The following is a 23,262-nucleotide window of genomic DNA, read 5'->3' on the forward strand; positions in this document are numbered from 1 at the left end:
AAGCTGAAAATTAACTTTCAGATTTTGTACTAAACCTTGCACTAAAGATGGAAACAATGGGACTTTTTGGTTTTAGGCTAGAAGATTTTACACTTGATATTTGACAGGTTTGGTAGCATTTCGGTTAAGATTTTGAATTTGTGATTTGTTGTTTCAGGCTGACCCTAATATGTGTTGTACAATTCTTGGTCACTTGGGGATTTTGATACTTTAAGAAAACTGATGCACTAGTATAAGACTGCATTCATGTAAATTCAGTAATGGTTTTAGAGATGGATTCAAAGCAATTACCTTGTTGCATGGATAAGTTTTGCTTCCATAGTGATCTGTTCACGAACTTGTTGCTTACTGATTGCTTCACAAAAATTAAGATGTTGTTTAGTCTCACCTGCTGGCTGCCTGTATTTAAAGCTAAAAGCATACTCTTTCAGTGTTTGTTTTTCTGTTGGTGTTGCGGGCCAAATTAAACTGCTGTATGACCTGAGACTTCTGCGTGCCTTAAAATTTATGTAAGCTTATTAATGGAGGCCAAGCGCTAATAATAAATTTATGTTGCATGTATAGCACAGCAGTTCATCTACTCTGACAACATGACCATGAATAATTTATAAACGTAGTTATCCTGAAATTTGTAGGGGTCATTAGCATTTTAATGAAAAAGATACAGCTGTTGTACTAAATCTTCACTTGTTTTTTTCTCCTCCCCCAGCTAGGCGTTTCGATCCATACTGGGAGAGCAGCTGACGGCGTGCGGTAATGTGCTGACTGGCACTATGGGCAGGCGGTACCCGGGGGCTCACTATCGGCCAAGCAGCTCACGTACGTATGCACTTGGTCTAATTTATTTGTCGCTTTATTAATTTTGAAGACCGCTAAGTTTATAATTTTTTGAAACACTATTTGTAAAAGGATGCTGGCACACTCTAATCGATACACGCAGCTCTCCTGTGTGTTTACCCAAATGGTAAGTATATTGATTTATGTTCAAACTGCAAAGGCATTTTTGAGAACTTTGGAAAAAAAAACTAGTAAAACAAAAGACCCCCTTACAGTTTGACTTGACCAAGCCTGCTGCCGTGTGCTGTGTTTTGTGTTCAGGGTCTCCAACTTCATTTATTACAGGGTTCAAAAGTTTAGCTGCTATTCGTTCTCGCTCCCATCCCAAGTTTTTAGTAGCGCATACCTTCAAGTTAACAAACAGCTTAAGCCTATCCTAAAGCGTCACAGTGCACTATTGCTTTAATTGCTTATAACTGCAACTAACAGCCCCAGTTTTGACTATTTATGTGTTTGTACACTATTCACATTGCATTTTCTCTGAATTGTATCCTCCTGGATGATAGTACATTATCTTGTACTGAAGGCTGTCTGCTGTAAAAGTGGGGCTTCCTAGGGGGTCCTTAGCCATCAAGAAGGTGAAACTGATGGTGAGGTCCAGTATGCAGAACTTGACTTTGTGGAGTTTTTCTTAACCCCAAAGCTAAATTCTGGAAAACATGTTTATTCTCTGCTGCAGACTAGTCATAGGTGTCATGGAGGAATATGTTAAAATGGTTCTTTTGACATTTTAGATGGTACTTTTTCAGAGAGTTTGTCTTGGTTATTAATGTTGGGATATTGTCAGTGCTAGAACTGGGGGAAGAAGTGGCTGTTACAGCTTTGATACGTCTCTGGCAGTTGTGCAGGATGGCACTGATCTTTTTGAATCACTTGATGATCTAGGAACTGGCCTTCAAGCCTGGCCTCTCCATGTATCCTGCAAGACATGATATCCATGCCCCAGCGCAGGCTTGAAGCTCAGAGCTTTGAAATGATCCTTTGTAATGGTAGGTAGTTGAGTGTTTCCCATTTCTACCTAGACAGAACAAGTAACGGACGTTAAGTTATTGCCGGAAGAGCCTAGGATGTTTTCCCTGTTGTCTAGTTTAATAGCTGCAGACAGTGAAGAACTGGAATTGTTTGCCTGGGGAAAATGGGGTTCTCCTCTGGGGTTCCTCACAGGCGGTCAAACGCTGGACAGGCTTCCTAGCAAGGTGGTTGATGTCCCGTGCCTGTCAGTGTGCAAGAGGCACTTGGACAAAGCCCTCAATAATATGTTTTAACTTTTAGCCCTAAAGCAGTCAGGTGGTTGGACTGGATGATCCTTGAAAGTCCCTTCCAACTGAACTGTTCTATTCTGTCATCTGCCAAGTCAGAGATTTGTGTCAGGAACAACTGATGCCAGAGCTACTGTCTGAGGACAGGAATATCAAAACATCTACTTCATGATTGCTTTATTCTTTAGTTTATCCAAGTTTTCCCTTCCCTTAACCTGTCGTGGTCACTAAGCCAGGAAATTTGCTTTCTTTTTTTGGTTTTGCTGCTGTATGACTTGTGCGACTTCCTGGTGCCTAGCACGATAAGGGCTTTGGGCATCCGACAGTAATGGCATTGAAATTGCCCAGTCTTTGGGAAATACATCTCTGATAGTGGATTAGATCCTAGTGAAAGTACTGGCAAAATACATTGTCTTCGTGTAAGTAATGAGTAATTGCAGCATCTCAGTTACTGTATTTCAGGCATCACAGTTGTTGCAAATAAAGGAATCGCTTTACCCTCGTTTTCTGATCTTCATGTTGTACTGTTAAGGACTTGGTGCAGTCTTAAACCTTTGTCTCTGACTTTTCTTTTGTCTGTCTGTATGTATATAGATAGCCACCTTTCTGTAAGTAGATAAATTCTGTGAGGGGAAGAACTAGGTGCGTGTGGCCAGTTGTATTGCTCCTTTGGTGGTAAGATGACCTTTCAGCCATTTATGACACTGACTGCTTTGTTGAATTATTTCATAAATTTAGTAAACGTACTGCGTAGTCAGGAAAGGAGCAGAAGGTTTTTTATGCAAGGAAACGTAACAGTTTAAATAGAAAACAGCTTATTTGAAGTCCAGTGCTAGGAAATGAAATGTATTTGAAATACAGATGCTGAAGGTATAGAAGAGGCGAGATGTTTAAAATGTAAAATTGGAAGTGGTGAATTTAACAGGTGCCTGCTAGTTTAGACTTTTTAAATGTGTAGTTAAAGAGAAGTGATGTCTCTTGATTACTACTGTGAAGAAAGCAGTCTTGGGTGTTTCCTTGTCTCTACCTAACACTTCTTGTCTTGACTTTGCACTCGACAGGAAGCCTCCCCTGTGTGCTGTTTTGGTGGTGGTGGTTTTTTCTGTGCTTTTCTTATGAAAATTACACACTTAACAATGTGGAAAATCTCCAGCTACTGAGAAGCTAGGTTTTGTAAACAGACTTCTCCTTCATGAATTTCTTGTAATCTTCATTCATATTTTTATCTTTTCTAATATTTGCTCGTAAAAATGACTTTTCTGCACAGGCTGCAGCAGCCCTCCTGGAAACACAAGAGTTGTGTTGTTTAGGTAGCCTCAAATTTTCTTTCACACTGGCTAAAATTTTGGTTCTGCACACCAGAGCAAAAGGCTTCTGTATGTCTGATACAGCTTTCTGATGTGATGTCTGTGCATATTCTGTCCCTGGAATAATAGTTAATTTGTATTAGTTACTTGTAGTGGTTTGTACAATACTAAAGCTGAAGCGAAGAATTTCTGAGAAATTGGAATTGATTTCAGTGCCATTTTGCTGCCCTGCATGCCCTCAAAGGCTTGGGCAGGGTTCAAATTAGAATTAAATGCACAGCAGTTGTATTTTCTGAGATTGCTGTAAAAACAAAAACAAGCCCTCATTCTTTCAGAAGACTTGAGAAGCGAGGAAATGCAGGAATTTCTGGGAGCTAGTTTCGGTACTCGCTGACCTTTGGAGTATGCCAGGGCGGAGGCACGGTCCCATGTCGGCACTTGCTGGAAGGGACCTGCTCACGCCTGCGGCTCCGTCTTCGTCCTTTCCTTCTGCAGAAGACAGCACCACGTCTGCCTCGCGTAAGTCACTCTGAGGAGCTCTTTGATTTGATCTGCAGTTTCCTGTCCTGTATCTTCTGGCCTTTCCAGACCTCCGTGTAAAGAGATCTTAGTGTGAGACTCAGGTATCAGCACTGCTCGGGTCATGCTCAGGAGGCGCAGTTCTCATAAAGTTGCTGACAAGCTGCATAAAATCATTGTATCTTAGATGAGGAAAAGGCAGGAATACAATTCAAGGAGTACAACTTACAAGGGTACCCAATGGCACATACGTTGCTCTCCCCCCTTAAAGCCTCTCTCGTTTAGGTTCCTACCTTTCTTAGGAAGCTCTGTGGAGTCTTGCGTGACAGCTTCATCAAGGTCCCTTGGGAAATCCTGGCAAAGCCCCAGGACAGGTGCTGGATCCCACAGATAAGAAGTTATGTCTGTAGCACTGACCTCCTTTGCCAGCTGACTTGGAGCCTGTGGAGAAAAACCTTCCTTTACGAACCATGGATGCTTATTGTCACTTCTCTTTATTTCTTACCACGGTTAAATACTTGCAGGTCACTGCAATACACCAGGTCCCTGACAGGCCCACTTCTTCTCAACAATAAAACTGGAGAAGAGTTCCCTGAAGCTGAAGGTTTCCCAGTAGCTCTGCTGGACTTCCATGGATGACCACCACCTTATGGGGCTGTGCGTTGTGTGCTTGTCTCCTTTCACGGGAACTTTGATTCCCTCAGTGTAAAAGCACCTCGTGAAGGTCTGTGAGTTGTGGGTGGTGACAGCACAAGAGGAAGGAGCAGAGTATTATAGCTAGCACATCGAGACCCTAAGACTCCCTGCTGAAATCCAGGCCAGTAATGCTAGCAGCTTGTTCTTTTCCACTTGTTTGAAGACTTTCACAGCCAAGTTTGTTGAAACTGAACACACTTTTAGCCACACTTTAGAGGAATATAAATGTCAGTAAGTGCCGTTGCTTTTTTTTATTATGTTCTCCTTCCACTTTATTATGGATTGATCTGTTTAGTTTATGGGGACCATAAAGAAAATAGGCATGCAATAAAGCATTGATTTTATTTATAAGCATGCCCTTTTGTTTTATATAAGAGTTCTGTGGGTAAAAGTTTCTCGTTGTAGTACAGCAGCATTCTCAAGGAACTTTACGTGCTTCAGTAGGCCAAAATTAAAGTTATCTCTATATTCTAGTACCATAATAACACTTAGGGGAGTTACTGTGGGGTATGGCCCTCTTAATCATCTCGCAGCTGTCTGTCAGCTTAAGCAGTACTGCAGCAATTGGTATATAAACTGTTTCCGTGTGGTGAAGTATTTCCTGTTTGTCCCATTAAGGTTTGGTTGAAGACAATACGTAGTTTTACTGGCAAATCTTGAGTCTGGCTGAAATTGTTCCTTGCGTAATGAGCCTTATTTTAGTTTGTCTTTTAATGGAAGGACAAATCACAAACTAAAAATGTGGACGTGATTTCTGGTTTGATGCATCCTCTGCTCTGAAATACATCTTACTCCATTACTGGGAACAAGGGCTATGTGGGTAGGATGTATGGGTCCAACTTTAAGACAGTTTTAGCAGATGTGTACATATAATCACCTTGTTTAGGTTAGATACAAAATGTTTCTAATGGAGAAATGGCCTCTTTTTCTGGAACAGAATGAATTTTGTCAGTGTGCAAAATCTGTAGTTCCCTCTCCTTGATAGCTCTGATCATCTCATTTTACAAAACCTGGCAATCAATTTAATTCTCTGTTCTAAGACTTGTACTTTTTTTTTGCTCACTTGTCTCAATTTACTGTTTGCAATTTGAAATGATTTGCAAACACCATGAATGAATGAAATTAGGGGGGTTGATTCCTTATATAGAGTCTAAAAATATATACACATTTATTCTTTTTGTCATATAGAGTTGTGGAGAGTTTTCTGAGAGGTTGTCCCACTTATTTAGTTTTCACATTTACATTTCTAGAGCCCAACTTGACATTAAGCACAATCTTATAGTAACAAGAAAACAGTGCAGGTGTACCATGCTCTTTCAAATGTATTTTGAGTTATCAGCTATGAGGTAATTGCTGGCTCAGAACTATTACTGCCAGTCTGGGTAATTTGAGGGTAAAAACATTTCTGGATAACCTTATAAGAGCTTAATGTATAACTAGCCATAAATTTATTATATGTAATTCAGAGGGCAACTGAAGTTTGTTGCAGGTGAAATCCTGATTCCAGGCCACCAGGAACTTAATTGTTAAAATATATTCTTTTAAAAAGCGAACCTGAACTCTCTGCGTTTGTGTATATACAGTTAGTTGTTCCTGGAGAAGCTGTTTGTGCTCAGGCATATGCAGTATGTTTTGTAGGCTTTGTGGGAATAGTAAAGTGTTTGCAAACTGCAAACAGCAGGCTCACAGACAAGATGTGTGAGAGGTGGGTAATGATAATCATAATTTTTTTATTTCTTGTTCAGCACAGATGCTGTGCTGGAACTGAGCTCATCCATCACATCTGACAGGGGGTCAGTTAATTTTTTTTTTTTTTTTTTTGCTCCTTCTGTTAATAATGCTGTCACCCGTGCTAAATCTTTTCTCTACTTCTGTTGCCTGTGCCTCCTGACCCAAGAGGCTGGTGCTGCTGAGTTGGTGCCGTCACGAACAGGTGGGACGCCGGTGTTGCGGTGGATCCGGCCAGCTTCTTTAACCCTGGTCAGGAATAAATCATCTCTTTAATAGATCTGCTTCCTGGTTTAGGGGTTATCAAATGATCTAAGTTAAGTTTATGTGGAGGCTCAAAATTCCCTGGTCTGCATTCAGCCTGAATCAGTCTTAAGTCATTTTATGTGCCAAATCTGTGACCACTGATTCCCTTCTGTTGTTTTATTAAGCACCCAGATAGACTGCCTGTCCTGCATAGCATTTTGGTTGCTTTGGTTTTCATAATTCTGATCAGGTCTGATTACGTAATATTTATCTTCAGAATTAGTAAATGTTTTGGGGAGGCACTTGAGATTGAAGTTGCAGGATTTAGAAGACCAAGTCCTTCTTACTTTGTTGGTCTCTACTGCAGAAACTTTAGTTACTATTTCTGAGCTTGTCTCAGTCTCTGTAAGAGAGAATGAAGTGAATGCTTGCTCCTTAGAGTAAAGCATACATATAAAGTAGGGTTGGTTGTTTGTAATTAACAGCTAGTCTGAGGTATGATCTTTATTTGCAGAGATTGAGTGGTTAATACCTGTAATAATAAAATAAATAAAAGAAACTAAGGCTCAGGAGTTTAATTTACACTATAGGATAAAAAAAAAAGGCTGAAGTTTAGTTAATAAATGTCTGAAAATTCATGGATCAGATGGCAGAAGGTCTTAATATCTTTGCTTTCCTGTAGCCAAAAGATAAAACATGCTCCGTCTCCTTGCTGTGACAAGCCTGGTTTTGCCTGCCAGACTTTTCCATTCTGCATAGGGGTGAAAATCTGATTAAGGGAAGAAAATTGAATTTGGAGAAGACTTGGTACCTTGTTTTTCCCCTTAGTAAATGCTGGCTTAATCCCGATGGCGTGTCATGGTTACGCCTTCTGTAAATGGCAGTGCTGCTCTTTGTTCCCCCGTGGGGTCGCTTGGCTGAAGAACACTCCAAGCAGCGTGAGATGACCTGGGGTAGCCTGCAGCACGGCGTTTGTCTTAGTCAAACCTGTACTGCTCATTTACGTGCGTCAAGCTTAATGAAAGTGTAAGGAAAGAAGCAATACATTTAGCATATTTCTTGTTGTTTTTTTTTTTTTCCTTTGTAGCTGCTAGAATTTGTTCTGTGAGATATTTTGTACCTTGCTTCTTGCTCGCTGAGGAATTGGACTGGAAGGATGGGAAGGAGGAAGGAAAAAATGGCACAAGAGAGGGTGTGCTCCACTGAAGCGCCAGAACTCTTTGCAGGACCTTAAGTTGTCTTTTCCATAAAAGCCTTATGGAAAGGCAGATCAACATTATGGATTTCCATTCATAATCAGGAGAACACAACCCTGCTGCTGGGCTGTTGCAGTCAGTTGGCAGCGTGGTCAGCTCTAAAGGGAGAAATGTAATTTTGTGGCAGCAGAGGCTGGCAGGCGGCTCCTTGGGGAAACGGGAGCCAGGAAGGAAAGCTGGTCGCTGGATGGTGGTTTCAGTGGGGCTACGTGGGCAGAAGCGGCTGGAAATGGGAGAAGCTGCATTATTAGCAAGCAGGTTGGGGAGGTGATTTTGTTGTGGTGTGAGGGCAGAGCCACGGTGGGTGGAGAAGGCGGTGGCGATGCCCTGCTTGAGCTTGACTAAGTGGTCTCGAGAGATCCCTCTAATCCTCAGCAGCTCAGAGATTCATGTGGAGGAGTCTGCAGATGAGTGTGAGGGCACACGTGAAAGCTGCTTGCAACCCTGCTCCTTTCCCGCTCTTGTGTTCCCAAAACTGCTCCGCGCCCTTTCAGAGTGCGGGGCTTAGCTTGCTTTGCTGGCTTTGCTGAGCTTTCTCCCTCCGGCTTCCAGGCTTGGTCCAGCAGAGATGTCACTGCTGGAGGGAGCCGTGGGAAGAAGGCCACTGGCTGTAGGAACACCCGTGGTTGCTGTCGTTTACCGCAGCACTTCATCCAAGCCTTTTTCCCTCTCCTTTTTCCCTTCTGAAAGCGTTTAATATCCCCTGGAATTTGTGTAGGTACATGGGCTAAAAGGAGCACTTGATTTGAGATCTTCTAGTCTCCATTCTGATTTCAGCTGCGTTAATGTAAGTCTAGACTTCATTAGGAGGTTTTCAGCTGAAGTCTGTTTATTACCATTTAGCTGGTTCTAATTGAAGAAAAATGGAGATGTGAGAAGACTGTGCTAGGATACTTAATTATGAATTAATGCTTTAACATTGCCATTTACCCTTTGAAGCTGGGGGATTAGCTAGTGCCAAGCTGGAACCATTTTCTCCACCTGCTTAGGCTTTAATGAGGTGAAGTCTGCAGGACCTGTGGGCGTAGCCCCACAGCTTGATTTTGTCATTAAACATTTTGTCATCAGCAGACAGCCTTGCAGAAAGGAAATCTGCTTTATGAAGAGGTTTGTATTCTTTCTTTCCTACATTCCCTCGACACAACAGCAGCAGTACTCATAGGTGCACAGAAATGCCTTGGCTTCCAGCGTATGCATCACTTGCATCCAAACCAGAGACTACAGCAGAAGTGGCTTACCTCCAAAAAGATGGCCATGAAAGGGACCTGTACAGGAGGCAGCTGTCTAGTTTTTTTGTGATTCCCTCCAGTTGGATCTGCCCTGTGGGCTGTACTTACTGGTTTCATATGCTGGATCTCATTCTGCAAATTGTTGATGTGAATATGCCTTACTGCTGTTCTGCTGGTTGTTTTTTTTTTGTTTTTTAACCAATGCTGGTGTAGTTTCCTCAGTAAGTTATGGTAGAGTAATTGGCAAAAAAAAAAATTGCTAATCTGATGATGTTTTCTGCTCTTAATAAAACATGCATTAAGAAAAATTATGTCTGTGTTAGTTTTAATTGTTCTCGGTGGTTGTAGACCAGTGTCTCCCATACTTTGATTATCTAATAGCTTTGAAAGCTCAGTAGATCATCACTGTTATTATTATCAGGGTTTGTTTAGAATACTTAAATACTTATTTTGTGTTTTCCTTTGGTTTTAATTCTTACATGATCCCTCTTTTCAGATTTCAAATTATAATCTATTTCCTGATGCATTGCTGACGCCCCGTGAGCCATGTCAGAAGTACTTCAAGGTCAGATGCCCTTTAAAAGATTCTGCTATGCAAATATATGAAACTTTGCTTTTCTTCTTCTTCCCAGGCCCATTTTTCGCTTTCATTCTGCACTTAAAAATGAAAAAGAGCAAGGACTTTCATTTCTTTTTAACAGTGCCTTTTCGAATAAATTCTGTTCAGCTTTTAAAAAACTATTCCTATAGATTATATGATGCAAAAAACTCTTATTTCAGTTAAAGGTAAATCAGTCATGTACTAATGTTGTTTCTGTTTGTAATGACATTTTCTCTCTCCTCCTTCCAGCTCTGCAGGGTTTGTGACATGATTGAGAAACATCAATAAAAGCCATTCAAGTAATAGTGTTATTTATATTATTATGATGCTTAGAAAATTGGGGCTTTTTCCTGTTCAGCACATTATGCTGGTGAAAGTGTATTAATCTATATCTATAGCTATGTTTGTATATATCAGACGTATGCAGCTGAGACTGATTTCTTTTTAATAGTAAGCAAACTAGAATCATTAATGAATTGCTACGACCGATCCTCTACCTACTTCAGTGCTGTCTTAAAGCACCTAAATTTTTCTAATATCCTTGTTATTCTCAGTTTTTTGCCAGGGTCCAATATTTTTCTTCTAAACGAGTAAAACCAGGGTATCGTAAGTTAGTGCTGTTGATCTGCTCTAGCTACGGTATGCATCAACTCAGTAATTCTTGGTCTGCTTGTCCATTTTTGTTGGCTTTTTAGCTTAAAGAAAGTGATGATAGTTGTTGCTGCTTGGGTCATTGGGGTGCAGTTTGTACATCTGTAAAATGGAGTGCTTTTTACATCTGTAACGACCATCTCTGGACAAATTGCAAGCAGCCACTAGCCTGGCAGACTTCTCCTGAGAAGTCAGTTTCCACGCCCAGATGCCTTAGGGCCCACCAAACAGCCAATGTTACAGGACTGATAGGAGGCTCTTACTCCGCTTAAGGCATGTACTGACACTTGGATGTTTGGTTTCGATCAAGACATAAAGCAGAGCTCTCCATAGGAAGAAATGACCATCAGCCACCAAAAAAAATTAGAAATAGTAATACACGTTTCAGAAGTAAGCAGAGAGGTAAAGCCTGTTTACAAGGAAGCACAGGTGCTCTGGCAAGTGTGGAAATCTAGGGCTGAGCTCTGCTCCTCTCCAGCCTCTGAGCAAAGGCAATGAAGGTGCAGATAGCAGATCTCAGGCGGGGATACTCTGATTCAGCACAGACGCTATGCAGCAATTTTGTAGAAAGCCCTAGCTGGGAGCTGCTTTTTGTTTCTGTTGTTTGCTTCACCTCATGTAGAAGCAGAAGTACAGGAAGAAATTGCGTTCCCTTGAAGTTTTTAAATAGAAAGTTGGGATGGGCTTCCATTGGGAATAAAGGTGTGTTTTGAGCATCGTGGTGTCTTGTATAAAGGAGGAGGGACACGCAACCTTTCTTTTTCCTTAAGCTGTTCTGCCATGCAATTTAGGCTTTCTTCTGTGTATTTAAGCATTTCCTTGCATTCAAATGTTTTCCAGCCCTTCACCTAGTCCTGGGCTGGTAACAACTTCTGACCTTGAGACCCAAAACTTGTCCTTTGCCATTTGTTTTTCTTCTTTTTTTTTCTACCTCTGTTGTTGCTTCTCTTCTTCCCACCTTTATTTCTGATTGAGAGAGGATGGTGCTGGCTGGGCCTCTTGCAGAGCCTGGCCTGGCTCACAAGGTGACGGCCAGCAAGAGGACAGGATGCTCCTCTCCGTGTGCACGTCCCAGTGCTGCTTATTTGCACGGCCTCAGGAGGGGAGGTGGTACCTAATGAAAGGTTCCCACTGACATTTTCCTGCATACAGTCATGCTATGAGCAGCCCAATTCAGTGCCCAGCTCATCAACATGGCAGGGTGTCACGTGGAGCCTCTGGAGGCTTTGCTTCAGTCGTCGATCCACGTGCCGGTGTTTGTCATAAATCAACCGGGCAGCTTCATCAAGTAGATTAGCAGAAGATAGTGCATCTTGTTTCTGCGTCTCTGTGGGCTTATTCTTACAGTATTTTTGATCTGTGAAATTCCAGCTGCAGGATGTTGGCTAAAGATAATCTGGCAGGCAGATACTTAAGCTTTATCTGGGAAGATTATTACTGTTTTTTTTGTTTTTTTTTTAAGAAACTTGTGGTAGAAAATAGTGGCAAACACGGTATGCAGCAACTCAACAGATGACAAGAATAAATTTCGGTCTTGTTTCAGATTGTGGCAGTTGTATTTATTGATGAAAAAATGAATGCTTCTTTTAATTTCCTGAAATGTAAAGTAAAACTTAATCTAGTGAAATCCGCAGGTACCGTGCAATTCCACACACTGCAAAGGTCAGGCAATGGATGAAAATTACTCTGCTCTGTACATGTATTTTTATATGCAGCTTCCAAATTGTCAGACTTGAACTGATTCAGAAAAAAATATAAAGCAGTCAGTCTATAAACAGGTTTTTTTAATGTTTTTAGATTAAAATGTGCTTTGGTAAAATTAAGTTGGATCAGGTGTGACCTTGCTTGCACTGGACTTCATTGTTTTTAGGCAAGATTCAGGAAGCAACATTTGTTATGTATTTATGGGATGTACACTTGAAAATCGCTTTAAATTACATGATGATTGCCTTTTACAAGTCTTCCATGACTAAAACTGGAATTGTCGATAGGATGTTTGTTACCTGTTACGTAAAGTGACACACAGGCTGGTGCACAGTGTGCGCAGGGTTTTCCATCTACTGAAGAATTTGCAGTTGGTCTAGACTGATAGAGAGGTATTTGAGGAAATATCAGAAGTGAAAACTTGTAAAATTCAGTTTAAATTCTGTTTTGAACAAGCTTTAGAAGTTATTCTAGGTGAGTGATTCAAAGAAGAAAGTTTAAATTTGGTCTGCTTGGTTTTAAATGGAGTGGAGCGATGGTTGGGAGCACGTAGCTTTGAAAGCCCATGAAAGGGAAGGCAACTGTGCCTTCGGTTATTAACACCTTGAAGTGCTCCTTTTCACTGTGTGTTTACATAGATATTTGTTTAAAACCAATATGTTTAATCTCTTGTAAATCTATACAGCACTCTGATCCATCCTGTATCAAACATACAAGGATGCAGCACAGCTCGGCTGGAATTCTCTCTCGTCAGCTAGCTCAACTTGTAACTTTTCATTCCTGGATAAGCCCCAAACATGTTCCCGTGTGCAGTGTGAGCAGTCAGTGATAGCTGAGAGTTTGTGCCAACAGAAAGGGTGTTTCGTGCGGTGGCAGATGGGAGCCATTTATTAATCGGCCTCTTCTTTGGTTGCCAGGTGTCAGACAACCATGACCACTGCAGTGTGCAAGCTGAGGTGCTCAAGGGGTGTTTGTGCAGATTAGTGGGAGCCGTGAACAGGCAGCAGAGAAACATGGGATATTTCTTTAAAAAAAAAATCATTTCTTCATAGTCTAAAAATTTGTTCCCTTTGAAAAAAAAACTTTGAATTTTTCAGAATGCGAGCAGTACCCTGGCTAATTAAAATCAGAAACTTGTCCACAAGTAGGAAAAAATGACTCTTTTTATTTAACTGTGAAATGTGTACTGTCTCTTAGGATGTACATTGCATCCTTAACCTTGAAGTTTGTGAGCTGTAGAAATAGTGACCTGTCTTCATCTTTGGAGAAGTCTTTTTTTTTTTTTTTTAAGCGGATTGAACTAGAGCACGACATTATCGAGTGATTTTTGATAACCATCTCCCCCGCCCCCCCCCCCCAGAAACTGAATACAGCTTTGTGTAGTGCGGTGCTGTGTCTAGCAAAGCATCCAGGTTGCTTCCTCTTCTTTTTGTCTTCCATGGCTCTCCTCTCTGCTCTCTGACCCTCATCCCTCCTTCCCGCAAAAAGAAAAAGAAAAGAAAGAAATGGCAGAGAAACTTCCGATGTGAAGAGGCAGGAGCAGGCTGGCCAGTCAGGCTGACAGCAGTAATTGAGAAAGGAGCATCTGCCTGCAATCTGTGTATGAGTTTCTCAAATTTTCTGCTTCCTAGTGACAAGCCGTAAAGGGGTCCTTACCCTGTTCCTCCTCTGAGGTGGTAGTGGTGCAATACTAAAATAAAACGACAGCGTGGGCAGCGTCTGGACTCCAAGGCGTTTGTTATGGGCTCCTCTCCTGTCCCCTGCAGTCCCCTTGGACCACAGAAGCTCCAACATAAAAAAAAAAAAAACAAAAAGGTGCATCCATTGTATAGGGTCAAGCTCTCTGCTTGTTTCTCAGCTTCACAGTCCTGATCTCTCTCTATTTTTCTGCCTCTGTTTTTCCTTATTAAATAAGCAAAGCTTTTGTCTATTCTCTTACCCACTTAGGTTGTGGTAATTTTCCTACTGTAAAGCGATTATATAAAGTGCCGCATCCCTTCACCAGAAGCCCTGGCAAAATAACATATAACAAACGTATTTCATGGCTGCTTCTTTTTGCTCTTGCAGTCGATTCCAGTGTGGACGCGCTGGCGGTGTTTATGGCAAGCAGCAGCGCGCCGGACGCTGTGAATCGCAATAACCCCGCCACCCCGCCGAACACCCTCAACCTGCGCTCCTCTCACAATGAGCTTCTGAACGCGGAGATCAGGCACACCGAGAGCAAGAACAGCACTCCCCCCAAATGCAGGAAAAAATACGCCCTGACTAACATTCAGACGGCCATGGGCCTTTCCGACCCAGCAGCGCAGCCCCTTCTGGGGAGCAGCTCTGCCAACATAAAGCTGGTGAAGAATGGAGAAAACCAGCTGAGGAAAGCCGCGGAGCAGGGACAGCAGGATCCCAACAAAAACCTCAGTACCACGGCAGGCGTGAACGTAACTTCTGAGAAGTTTGAAGGTAAAGAGCCAATCCCGCAGGATTCCTCCGGCTGTGAAATATTACCCTTGCAGCCCAGGAGGACCAAGAGCTTCCTGAATTACTATGCAGACCTGGAGACGTCCACTAGAGAGCTAGAGCAGAGTTTTGTCGCTGTGGAGGATAAATCTGCACAAAGCAACAGCCAGGCTTCTACCATTATTGTCAATGGGGAAGCCCTGCCCCGGAAACAAAACAAGCAGTCAAGCCCAGAGGATGGCCAAGCTGCCATGGTGTCTTCGAGCCCCGAGACTAAGAAAGACCACCCGAAAACGGGGGCCAAGACAGACTGTGCGCTCCACAGGATTCAAAACCTGGCTCCGAGCGATGAGGACTCCAGCTGGACCACGCTGTCCCAGGACAGCGCTTCGCCGAGCTCACCCGACGAGACAGGTAGGCGAGCAAAAGCTGCTTGTAGTTTTGGAAACGTGTTGCTGAGTCTTCTCAGCTGGTGGCTGGAAGGAGTGGGGCAACTCAGCACTGCTTTTACTGGGGGAGTGGTTAAAACACAAATGCTGGGCCACCATACAGCTCCCCATCCTTTTGGGAACGCGTGGCAGCCTCCTGTTTGGTCCTAGTGGCTTGCCTTTTGCTTTAGGAAGGGCACCATCAGATGCTGTAGGCAGGGGCCTGAAAATGAAGAGGCCTTAATTTTCACAGTAATTCCAAACTGCTTCGACGCTATCAGTAATACGTGAACTCACCACTGCTAGTTTGTAAGTGGTGTTCTGCTTGGTGGGTAGGTGTTATGAGATGTACCTAATTGTCTGGAGATGCCTGGTAATTAGTAGGCATCATTGCCTTATATTTGCCTACAGATGACAAGCAGAAACATTTCTGAGTAAGAACTGTTGCTTTTGAGCAAGGATTTTCAGGTTCAGAGATTTTAGTTTTCTAACTCAACTCTGTGAGCATCCCCGCTCCACTCCCAGTCACTTGATATACTTTTATATCATTTAACTTGGGTCATTTAACTAATGTGTTTGGGTTTTTTCACGCAGCAGTTCCATGCAGTAATTCAGAAGCTGAAATTGTGGCGTGTCATTTTTTGAAAGCCTGGGCTCATTAATTATTTGAGCAGTAATGGTGACTTCTGCACGGGCTCTGTTGTGATTTACAACACACCCGTATTATTTTTAAACTGCGGAGATCTCATTTATTCTGGTTCATGGACTTTGTATGTAGACTTGGATCTAAAAAAAGATACGACCCTCAAAATGGGGGCAGGCAGTGCGATTCTCAAGGTGATGTGTGGCTAAACAAATTTGTCGCATGTTGTTTGTATTTTAAGTGATTTCATTTATTACAGTATAGAGGTGCTGTACTGTTTGGAGGTTGCAATCATCCAAATTCACAGCTTTATTACGTGTCTGTAGCATTTGTGGCAGTCTCAGTTGTGTGTGTGATTATAACAGTAGTGAGTTGGCTTTTTAGTGTGGTTTTTTTCTACGCACAGCAAGAAGTCCCCACCCACTGTGTGACATACAATGGATCCTCTGATCTTTTTTGATGTGTAACAAACCTTTTGCTGTTCAGAGAACTTTTGTGCAGCCGTCTCTTCACGTGCACAACGAAATTGTTCTCAGTTTTCTGAGATTGCTGCTTGTGTGTCCCGAGCAATAATATGGATTCAATGTGTGTGGCAGCACTGATAACATTTGCTGGAGAACACATCAATAGGAGGTTTTTAGATAACAGTGCTGAGTGTGTTAGCTCTGTCTTTGTACTTGCCGCAGGCTTGGGGGCAGAAATGTGGGTAGAAAATTTACATTCAGTGAAAACTAAATGAGAATAATTCCAAGTAACTTAATTAAATAAGGGTCACCCAGGATGAGCTAGTGTAAGTTTTGTCTCTCTTTCTGTTAATTAACGTGTTTAATTTTTTTCTTTAAAGCTGTGTATTGCCCCTGTGTGACGTCCAGGCTCTTTCAGCACTGAGAAAAGAGGATTTTCTGGGCTATGTTTGGGGGCTGGCAGTTTTGCTCACACTTGATAGGATGGGTACCACCAGGGCTCCTCTCTGCCACGACACCTGGGCAAGAGGAGTGCATTGCATGTGGTCCTCCAACCCTTGTGCTCATGCCTCCGTAATGAACGGCAGCGACCAAAGGGAGAAGGGCATCCAGAAGAAAAATCTGCAAAAGCAGACAGTTTTAGTTATACGGCTTCTGGGAAGGAAAAAAAAAAAGATGCAGTTTCAAGAACAGTTAATCCATTAAATAGTGATAGCAGATGCCTGGAGAATTATTAATGTCCAAGCCAGAGATACCGGGTACGTTAGAGTACTTGGTTGAAAATTGCAATATACTGCTTTCAGGTCTTTTGAATCGTTTTGGCCTTCTCATCTCTCTCACGCAACTCCTTCAAATTTTGGATAACTGAATGTTTGGCGGTTTTCTTGTTTTGTTTCCTTTTACTTGTTTTTGGAGGTATGGAATTCAACAACCCTGAAGAATTTACTCTCAAGTTTAATTGCGTGCGCTAGGGATGCATCACGGCTTAGACAAAGTCCTCCTGAGCTCTCCCTACGGCAAGAGGCTCGTATCTGTGGTCTCGTGAAAAGGTGTCTTCAGGAGACTTGCCTCTTCTTCTGAGTGAGGAGGCAAAAATAACACAGCCCAAGTTAAGGAAGCAAAACAGCTTCTGGTCAACAACTGGCTGGATACTAAACAGACGTCAATGTGCTTGATTAGTAATATTGTTAAACAAAGTTAATGGAGCCAATTAATGACAGGGGCACCGAACACCACAAGCACGGTACGGTACGCTGTTAGAGTTGTGGCTTGAGGACGCTCCTTTCTCTTTCAAAGAAATTGTCCGTACCCACAGCTTGACAAGAAGAGGATTGACTTCAGCTTTCAGAGATTTTTATGAGGTCTTACAGTTTTCTAACCTGCTTACTGAGATTCGGTGCTTCAAAAAAGAAAGTGTCCAGCCTGATTTGAGAAGCAGAAAAGAGCTGTAGGCAACAAACCAATACTTTGCCAGAGGTGCTTAGCACGAGTCAGGCCCGAACGGGTTTCATGCAGCCTTTCCCAGAGCTGATTGACGCCCAGCGCTGCACGTCGTCCTCCCCAGGCAGGTGAGCTTTCCCCCGCTGCCCTCAGCCACCACATCTTCCCTGGGACCTGCGCGTATCCAGCTGCCCCTGCCGTGGTTTGGAGAACGCGGCGTGGATGACCAACAATTGGCTCCGGCTGCCTGCCGAGCTGCAGGTGGCACGGAGCGGTTCGGAAATCACGGGGAGTGCTTCCCCCCGGTCTCCAGAAAATTTATGCAGTCTGGCTGTCAAAGGAAACGCAGCTGGTGTGATTACACCATCTACCTATTCTTTTTCTTCCTTTATGAATTTGTAAGCCATGCACCAGTTTCACCTGCGTATCGTTCGTAAGCGTGGCTCAATCAGCAGGAGTCAAGAGCACGCCCTGGTGCCCAGACGTGGGGAAGGATGAGGCTGGTGGTAGTGCTGTTTTCTGTTTATGGCTTGTTTTTTTGGGGATGAAGCTTACCAGAAAAACTGTACAAGGTGTTTCTTAACCTTCCAATCACCTAAAAAATAGTTTCAGTGGAAAACTATCTTTCCTTGTCAAAGCGCGGCTCTCTATTTAATAATGAGAGTGAAAATTCTCGGGGTGGGGTAGTGGGGGGAAGAAATCATTTCCGTTTGCCCCAAAGCCAAGAAAAATACTGGAATTTGATTTTTGCTTCCTGTTTCATCATCATTTGAACCTTCCTGAAAATGGGGAAGGAGAATAAGAACCCCTGATCCATGAGGAGGAAGGCCCCTGGGGTCTGTACAGCTACAGCTTTATTTTATATTTATTTTTTTTCTGAGGCTGAGCAGGGACAGCAGCCTCCCCCTGCTCCCCAGCTTCTCAGCCTTTGGCTCACGCAGTGTGCTGTTTCTCCCTGCATGAAAATATCAATCAAAGGGGAGTCAAAAGTGCAATTTTCCTCCTTTCGGGTAGCGCTGCTGCTGTATGTGAGTGCCATACACCGAGCGCCTGCCTGCTGCTGCTCTCTCAGCAAATGCAGGATGTCAGCTTAATAGCTGGTTACAAATAAACAAGTTCAGCCCAGTGCAGAAATGACAGCAATGAGACTGGCCCTTGGGGATTGGGAGTTTGAATCTTGTAAATAGAGCCTGCTATTCTGAAATAATAGTGCGTCTGGCTGGAATAGCCCTCTAATACAATAAAAATTGCAGCAAATCATGAACTAGTCAGAAAGATTTATACCAATGGTCGGTTCTGCCCCTGATTTTAACCAGCGTCTTTGACAAAATTAAAATGAATGTCCTTTAAAAGCTCCCGTTTTCCTTTGCAGTACCTATCTGATACAGACAACAAGTATGTTATTTACTACAGAACATGTTTTCTCTGTTCCTGAGTGTGGAAAAAGATTTATGGTAGTGGAAATACAGTCAATTACGCTTGGGCTAAACCCAAGTCCTGTAACGCCGGGGACAGAATATACTATCATCTAAACAGTTGTAGGATTCCAAGTAACCATCCAATTTTCACTGACTTTCAGGAGTAAGAGGCTCTAGTTCACACACACTCTGCATCCTAATGGCCTGCCAACTTGTAATACCAAGATGTCTTTTTTTAATCCTGCATGTTGCTGATAACCATGTGTCAAGAGCACTGCAGGTTTCATAGTCTCGGGCTTGACTTGACCGTTTGCTGCTGATTGCAGCAGAAGAGCTGCATACCCCCAGTATTTGTAGAGGTAATGTTCTGTATGGGGAGTGACTAATTGCATCTTTATATTCCTTTTAGCTCCCCATCTGAGAGGATTTTAGGGAAGAAAATGCAAGCTGGTTTAAAAGGAATGAAACCTGAAGGGCCATGTGGTTATTTGTACAACGTCCACAATAATGATCAGCATTCAGGGCCTACTGGTAGAAGGCCATAAAATAAATGGAACTTGGTAGTAAATTGAACTTGAGAGGTGCCTCTTGAGCACACGCTGCAGCTATCAGTTACACGGTGCTGCCTTGGGGCAGTCAGGTCAGTCTTCCTGGGGTTCTTAAATCCCCGGCTTCTGTACTCAGATAAGTGCTCTGACTTGAAACCCAAAGTTTTCAAGGTAAAGAGGGCTGATCAGCACCCTTTTAATAATGGACACTTCATAAAAATAGGTATATAAATTGAATTAACGTGCATAAATTCAGGAATTGGAGAACAGATGTTTTACACAGCAGTGATGAGCATCCTCTCCCAAACTGTTTCCACCACTGGGGATTTGGGGCTATACAGGACATGTTGTGTAGTCACAGTTGTAGTTTCTTCCTTGCTGTTTACCAGGTGGATGAAGAAAGATTCTTTATTTTGTCAGACCCATTGATTTTCCTCCCCAGGGAGGGCTTGATCCAGCTGCCTGCCTCGCGTCCCCTGAGGTGCCTGGTGGTGTCCCAGGTGAGCACGGAGGCAGGAACGAGGGCTTGAGCTGTGGAGGAGCGACTGCAGGCTAAGCAAGACATGCATCAAATAGCACTCGCAGAGCGTATTAACCAGCTGGATAGCACCTGCAACATCTACCCTGCAGTGCAGAAAAGAAATTTGTTCCTTTCCTGGGTCTGGCTTTGTTTTAAACATCGCTCCCTGGTAACCTCTGCTACATGGTGCCTATGGGGTCGGGGATGTTTTTGTCATATTCTTTGCAAACACAGCTCTCTCTAGCGTGACATCTGAGTGCTCCGGGGCCGGGGAACATCGAGCTGACAGTCGTCTTCTACTGGCCGTGCATTGGCTACCAACACATCACCATGCCAGCTCAGCGCTTTGCCCAAAATAATGTCAAATAGGGACCCATCCTAGCTGACATAGCTTCATTAATTTTGATGTTTTTTTCTGGCTGAACTTCTGACCACTCAATAGGAGTTTAACAAGCTGTCTTATTTTGCCTGTGATACATCATTCCTTGTTCACTACTTGTCCTTTTGTGGATGTCTTACGTGGTGGTGTAGCAAAGCACGCAATTCCCGATCTGGATAAAAGCAGAGTGCTGCTTTAAGAGTGAGTTTTTTAAAAGTGAGTTTTTTAAAATCAGTATTTTTCCACTCAGTAAAATATATAGTTGTGAGGTAAACTAATGCCTGTGTAGCTGGAGATCGTGGTGAGACAATGTAGGAAAGTGAATGCTGGCATTGTACTACCACCAGAGTGGAAGCTATAGCGTGGTTTGTAAGATCTTTAGATCTCCAAAAGTTTTCCCTGACAGTGTAAATTACATTGTTTTGTAATGCTGAGGGACATTTGGATATGCCTTTCAGGGCTCATTGTATAGAAGACGCTTCTGAGCATCTGTAGGGAAAACTTGGGTTCCAGGAGTGATGGATGGGTAGCTTAATGTTTCTTACTTGACAAATTATTTCTGGAAGCTTTTCAGGCTTCTGTTGTTTCAGGGATGTACAAGTCTCTCTCACCTGAGACTATGGAAAAGAGTTCAGTTTCAGTCAGACACATGACCACGGAAAGAGGAAGGGAAAACAAACTCAGGAAGGGAATTCAGAGGAGGTAATGGGAAAAAGTCAGGTTCCTAATGGTGCTTTCAGAGGGATGTTAAAGAAGGAGGCTGCGCAGAAGAAAATCTACCATTAATAGCAGACTAACCGTCTTTCCTTTAAAAAAAAAAAAAAAAAAGATTCAGTTCATAAAGCTATAAAAGTAATAGCTTATTAAGACCAAAATTGATCCAGCAAACGCCTGCCTCAGCACTTCTGAATGGTGCATAAAACACAGGCCGAATTTCAGTCCACCTGACTGATGCTTTTGAAATGGGTGCTGAAATCTGTAGGGGAGGGAAGGAAGACCCATCATTGCCTTCGGAAGGCCTCTTAACCTGCATACCACTGTTCCTTAAGGCAAACTGAATATTTAAGAGTAGCTGACAGCAGAGAAAGGTGGGCTGGGTGGGTTGTGCGTGCTGCCCTGGCACTCTGGAGTGGGCCAGGTCCTGGTTTGCCACCTTATGTGCTCCCGTGCCTCAGCTGCAGTAGACGTGATAAAGGAACAGTATTGGCACTCAGGTGGAGGAGAAGGAGTTGTGGGGTGGGGAGGAAGGTAGAATGGGTTGAAAGATGGCCTGGAGGCGGATGAGAGGAGGTGACCTGCTCGAGGGGGAGGCAAAGGGAGAATTACTGCAGCTGTGGAGATAAAGGAGAACTCGGCACAAGCTGGGGGAGAAGCTGGAGGCAGCAGAAGCTGGAAGCAGGAGTATTGGGAACTACAGAGAAGGTGGTATAAAGAGGATGGCCTAAGAGTGAGGGTAAAGCAGCAGAAGGGATTTGTATAGTGGGTTTGTCTATGGGAGCTGAGAAGTCTCAGAAATAGGTCCCTCCAGCGCTGCCGTCTCTTTCTCAGTGATCACAGTGATCTCCAGGGCATTTGAATGAGTGGATGAGTTCGTGGCCATTCCGCTGAGTTTGAGATGCTGCCAGACTGTGCCCTGCTTCTCTTCCACCTTGTCTGCCGGTGCGTGTATAAACCTGTGCAAAAAGTATCCAAGCCCCCTTTATTTCTGGATTTCACAGAACACAGCAGTCTGCCCCAGTTACTCCACTGAGGGTTGTCAGGAAGAGCTGATACTTTGGTCCTGTTGCTTTCTATGTGCTTCAAGCTGGGCTTATAGAAGTTACTTAAGCTCGCACTTTCTTATAGAAAAGTAAAGTTTCTTACAGAAGTTATGAAAACTCACAGCAGGCAAAACCAGAGGAGCTTTGGATGACAGTTTTTTAATCCTCAAGTACCTTTAAGAGAAAATGAAATCCTCACTCAGGGTTGGATTTAGGCTGTGGTGAAGGAGATTTAACTGCACTGAGGAGCACAGACCTAACCTGGGGGAGTTCCTGCCCTGGTGTATCCGCACCTGTAGGCCTCTCTCTTAATCTCCCCAAGTTCGTGGCTCCTTTAGACCCCAATCTCTCAGTGCACCAGTTCCTTATGTGCATACCTCTCACATTGTTCAGCTTTAAGTGACGGAAATTTGATTCAGTTTTGATTAACGATGTGGGATTGGCTGAATTGGGGTGGTGGATCCTTTGAGTCACAACTGTGGTATTAAATACACAGAAACCTACAGCGTGTGCCACCACAAAGGGGACTAGCTGGTGCTGCAGGAGATGGCGGGCAGATTAGGAGCAGGACCGAGCCATCACCTCAGGCCAGGAGAGGATTTGTGTGATGGGCCTTGGCATGCCTCACAGAGCTTGCTCTGAACTCAGGCCTCTCTTGAGAGTGGATGTTTGTTCCCTGCCTTAAGGGACGTGAAGCCTTCTTTAAGCAATCCCCTGAAAGCACGTACGTTTGCCATTAAGACTCAATTGCTTGATATCAAGATGTGTGGAGCCCCTGGGTGCTCAGCATTAGGCCGTAAATGTCCAATACCAGGATGCCACAGAGCCCAGGGTAATGACATTAAATGGGTTTCCTGTAGGGTCTGAGATCTGGATTTCTAAAGCCAGCAGAGCATGTCCTTCATTTTGCACAGTGGATTTATCCATGATACTTCAGAGATGAGAAATCCTCAGGTTGAGGGGGAGAACAGCTCCAGATCTCAAGGGTGTGTTTTTGCTGTGTGCTCGCTGTGTCTGGGGCATTTGAAACTTAAATCTGTTTTTATATGGTATTATACTACAGGGGTTGTTTTTAACCACTACTTGTTATGTAGGCGTTTCATACGTACATCATTTGATATTTTGGACTAATTTGTAACTTAATATGAAGTAGTCAGTCTTAGAACTATTCAAGA

The 23,262-nt window shown here is 43.2% G+C and overlaps 1 protein-coding gene across 23 annotated transcripts in view; it reads left to right on the forward strand.

Moving 5' to 3' along the window:
- APBB2 (amyloid beta precursor protein binding family B member 2) overlaps positions 1-23,262 on the forward strand; it is a 172,263-nt gene that overhangs the window by 65,625 nt on the left and 83,376 nt on the right. For 18 of the 23 annotated variants that reach the window (XM_040556963.1, XM_040556981.1, XM_040556966.1 and 15 more), the window contains exons 4-5: positions 710-819; positions 14,101-14,901. In XM_040556963.1, coding sequence (XP_040412897.1) covers positions 774-819; positions 14,101-14,901 — 847 coding nt within the window. In that variant the 5' untranslated portion in view covers positions 710-773. Of the gene's footprint in view, positions 1-709; positions 820-9,573; positions 9,643-14,100; positions 14,902-23,262 lie in introns of all 23 variants that reach the window. The other 5 variants (XM_040556974.1, XM_040556975.1, XM_040556986.1 and 2 more) reach the window with 1 other exon arrangement.

The sequence above is a fragment of the Cygnus olor genome, chromosome 4, assembly GCF_009769625.2.
Source record: "Cygnus olor isolate bCygOlo1 chromosome 4, bCygOlo1.pri.v2, whole genome shotgun sequence".
Classification (NCBI taxonomy): Eukaryota; Metazoa; Chordata; class Aves; order Anseriformes; family Anatidae; genus Cygnus; species Cygnus olor.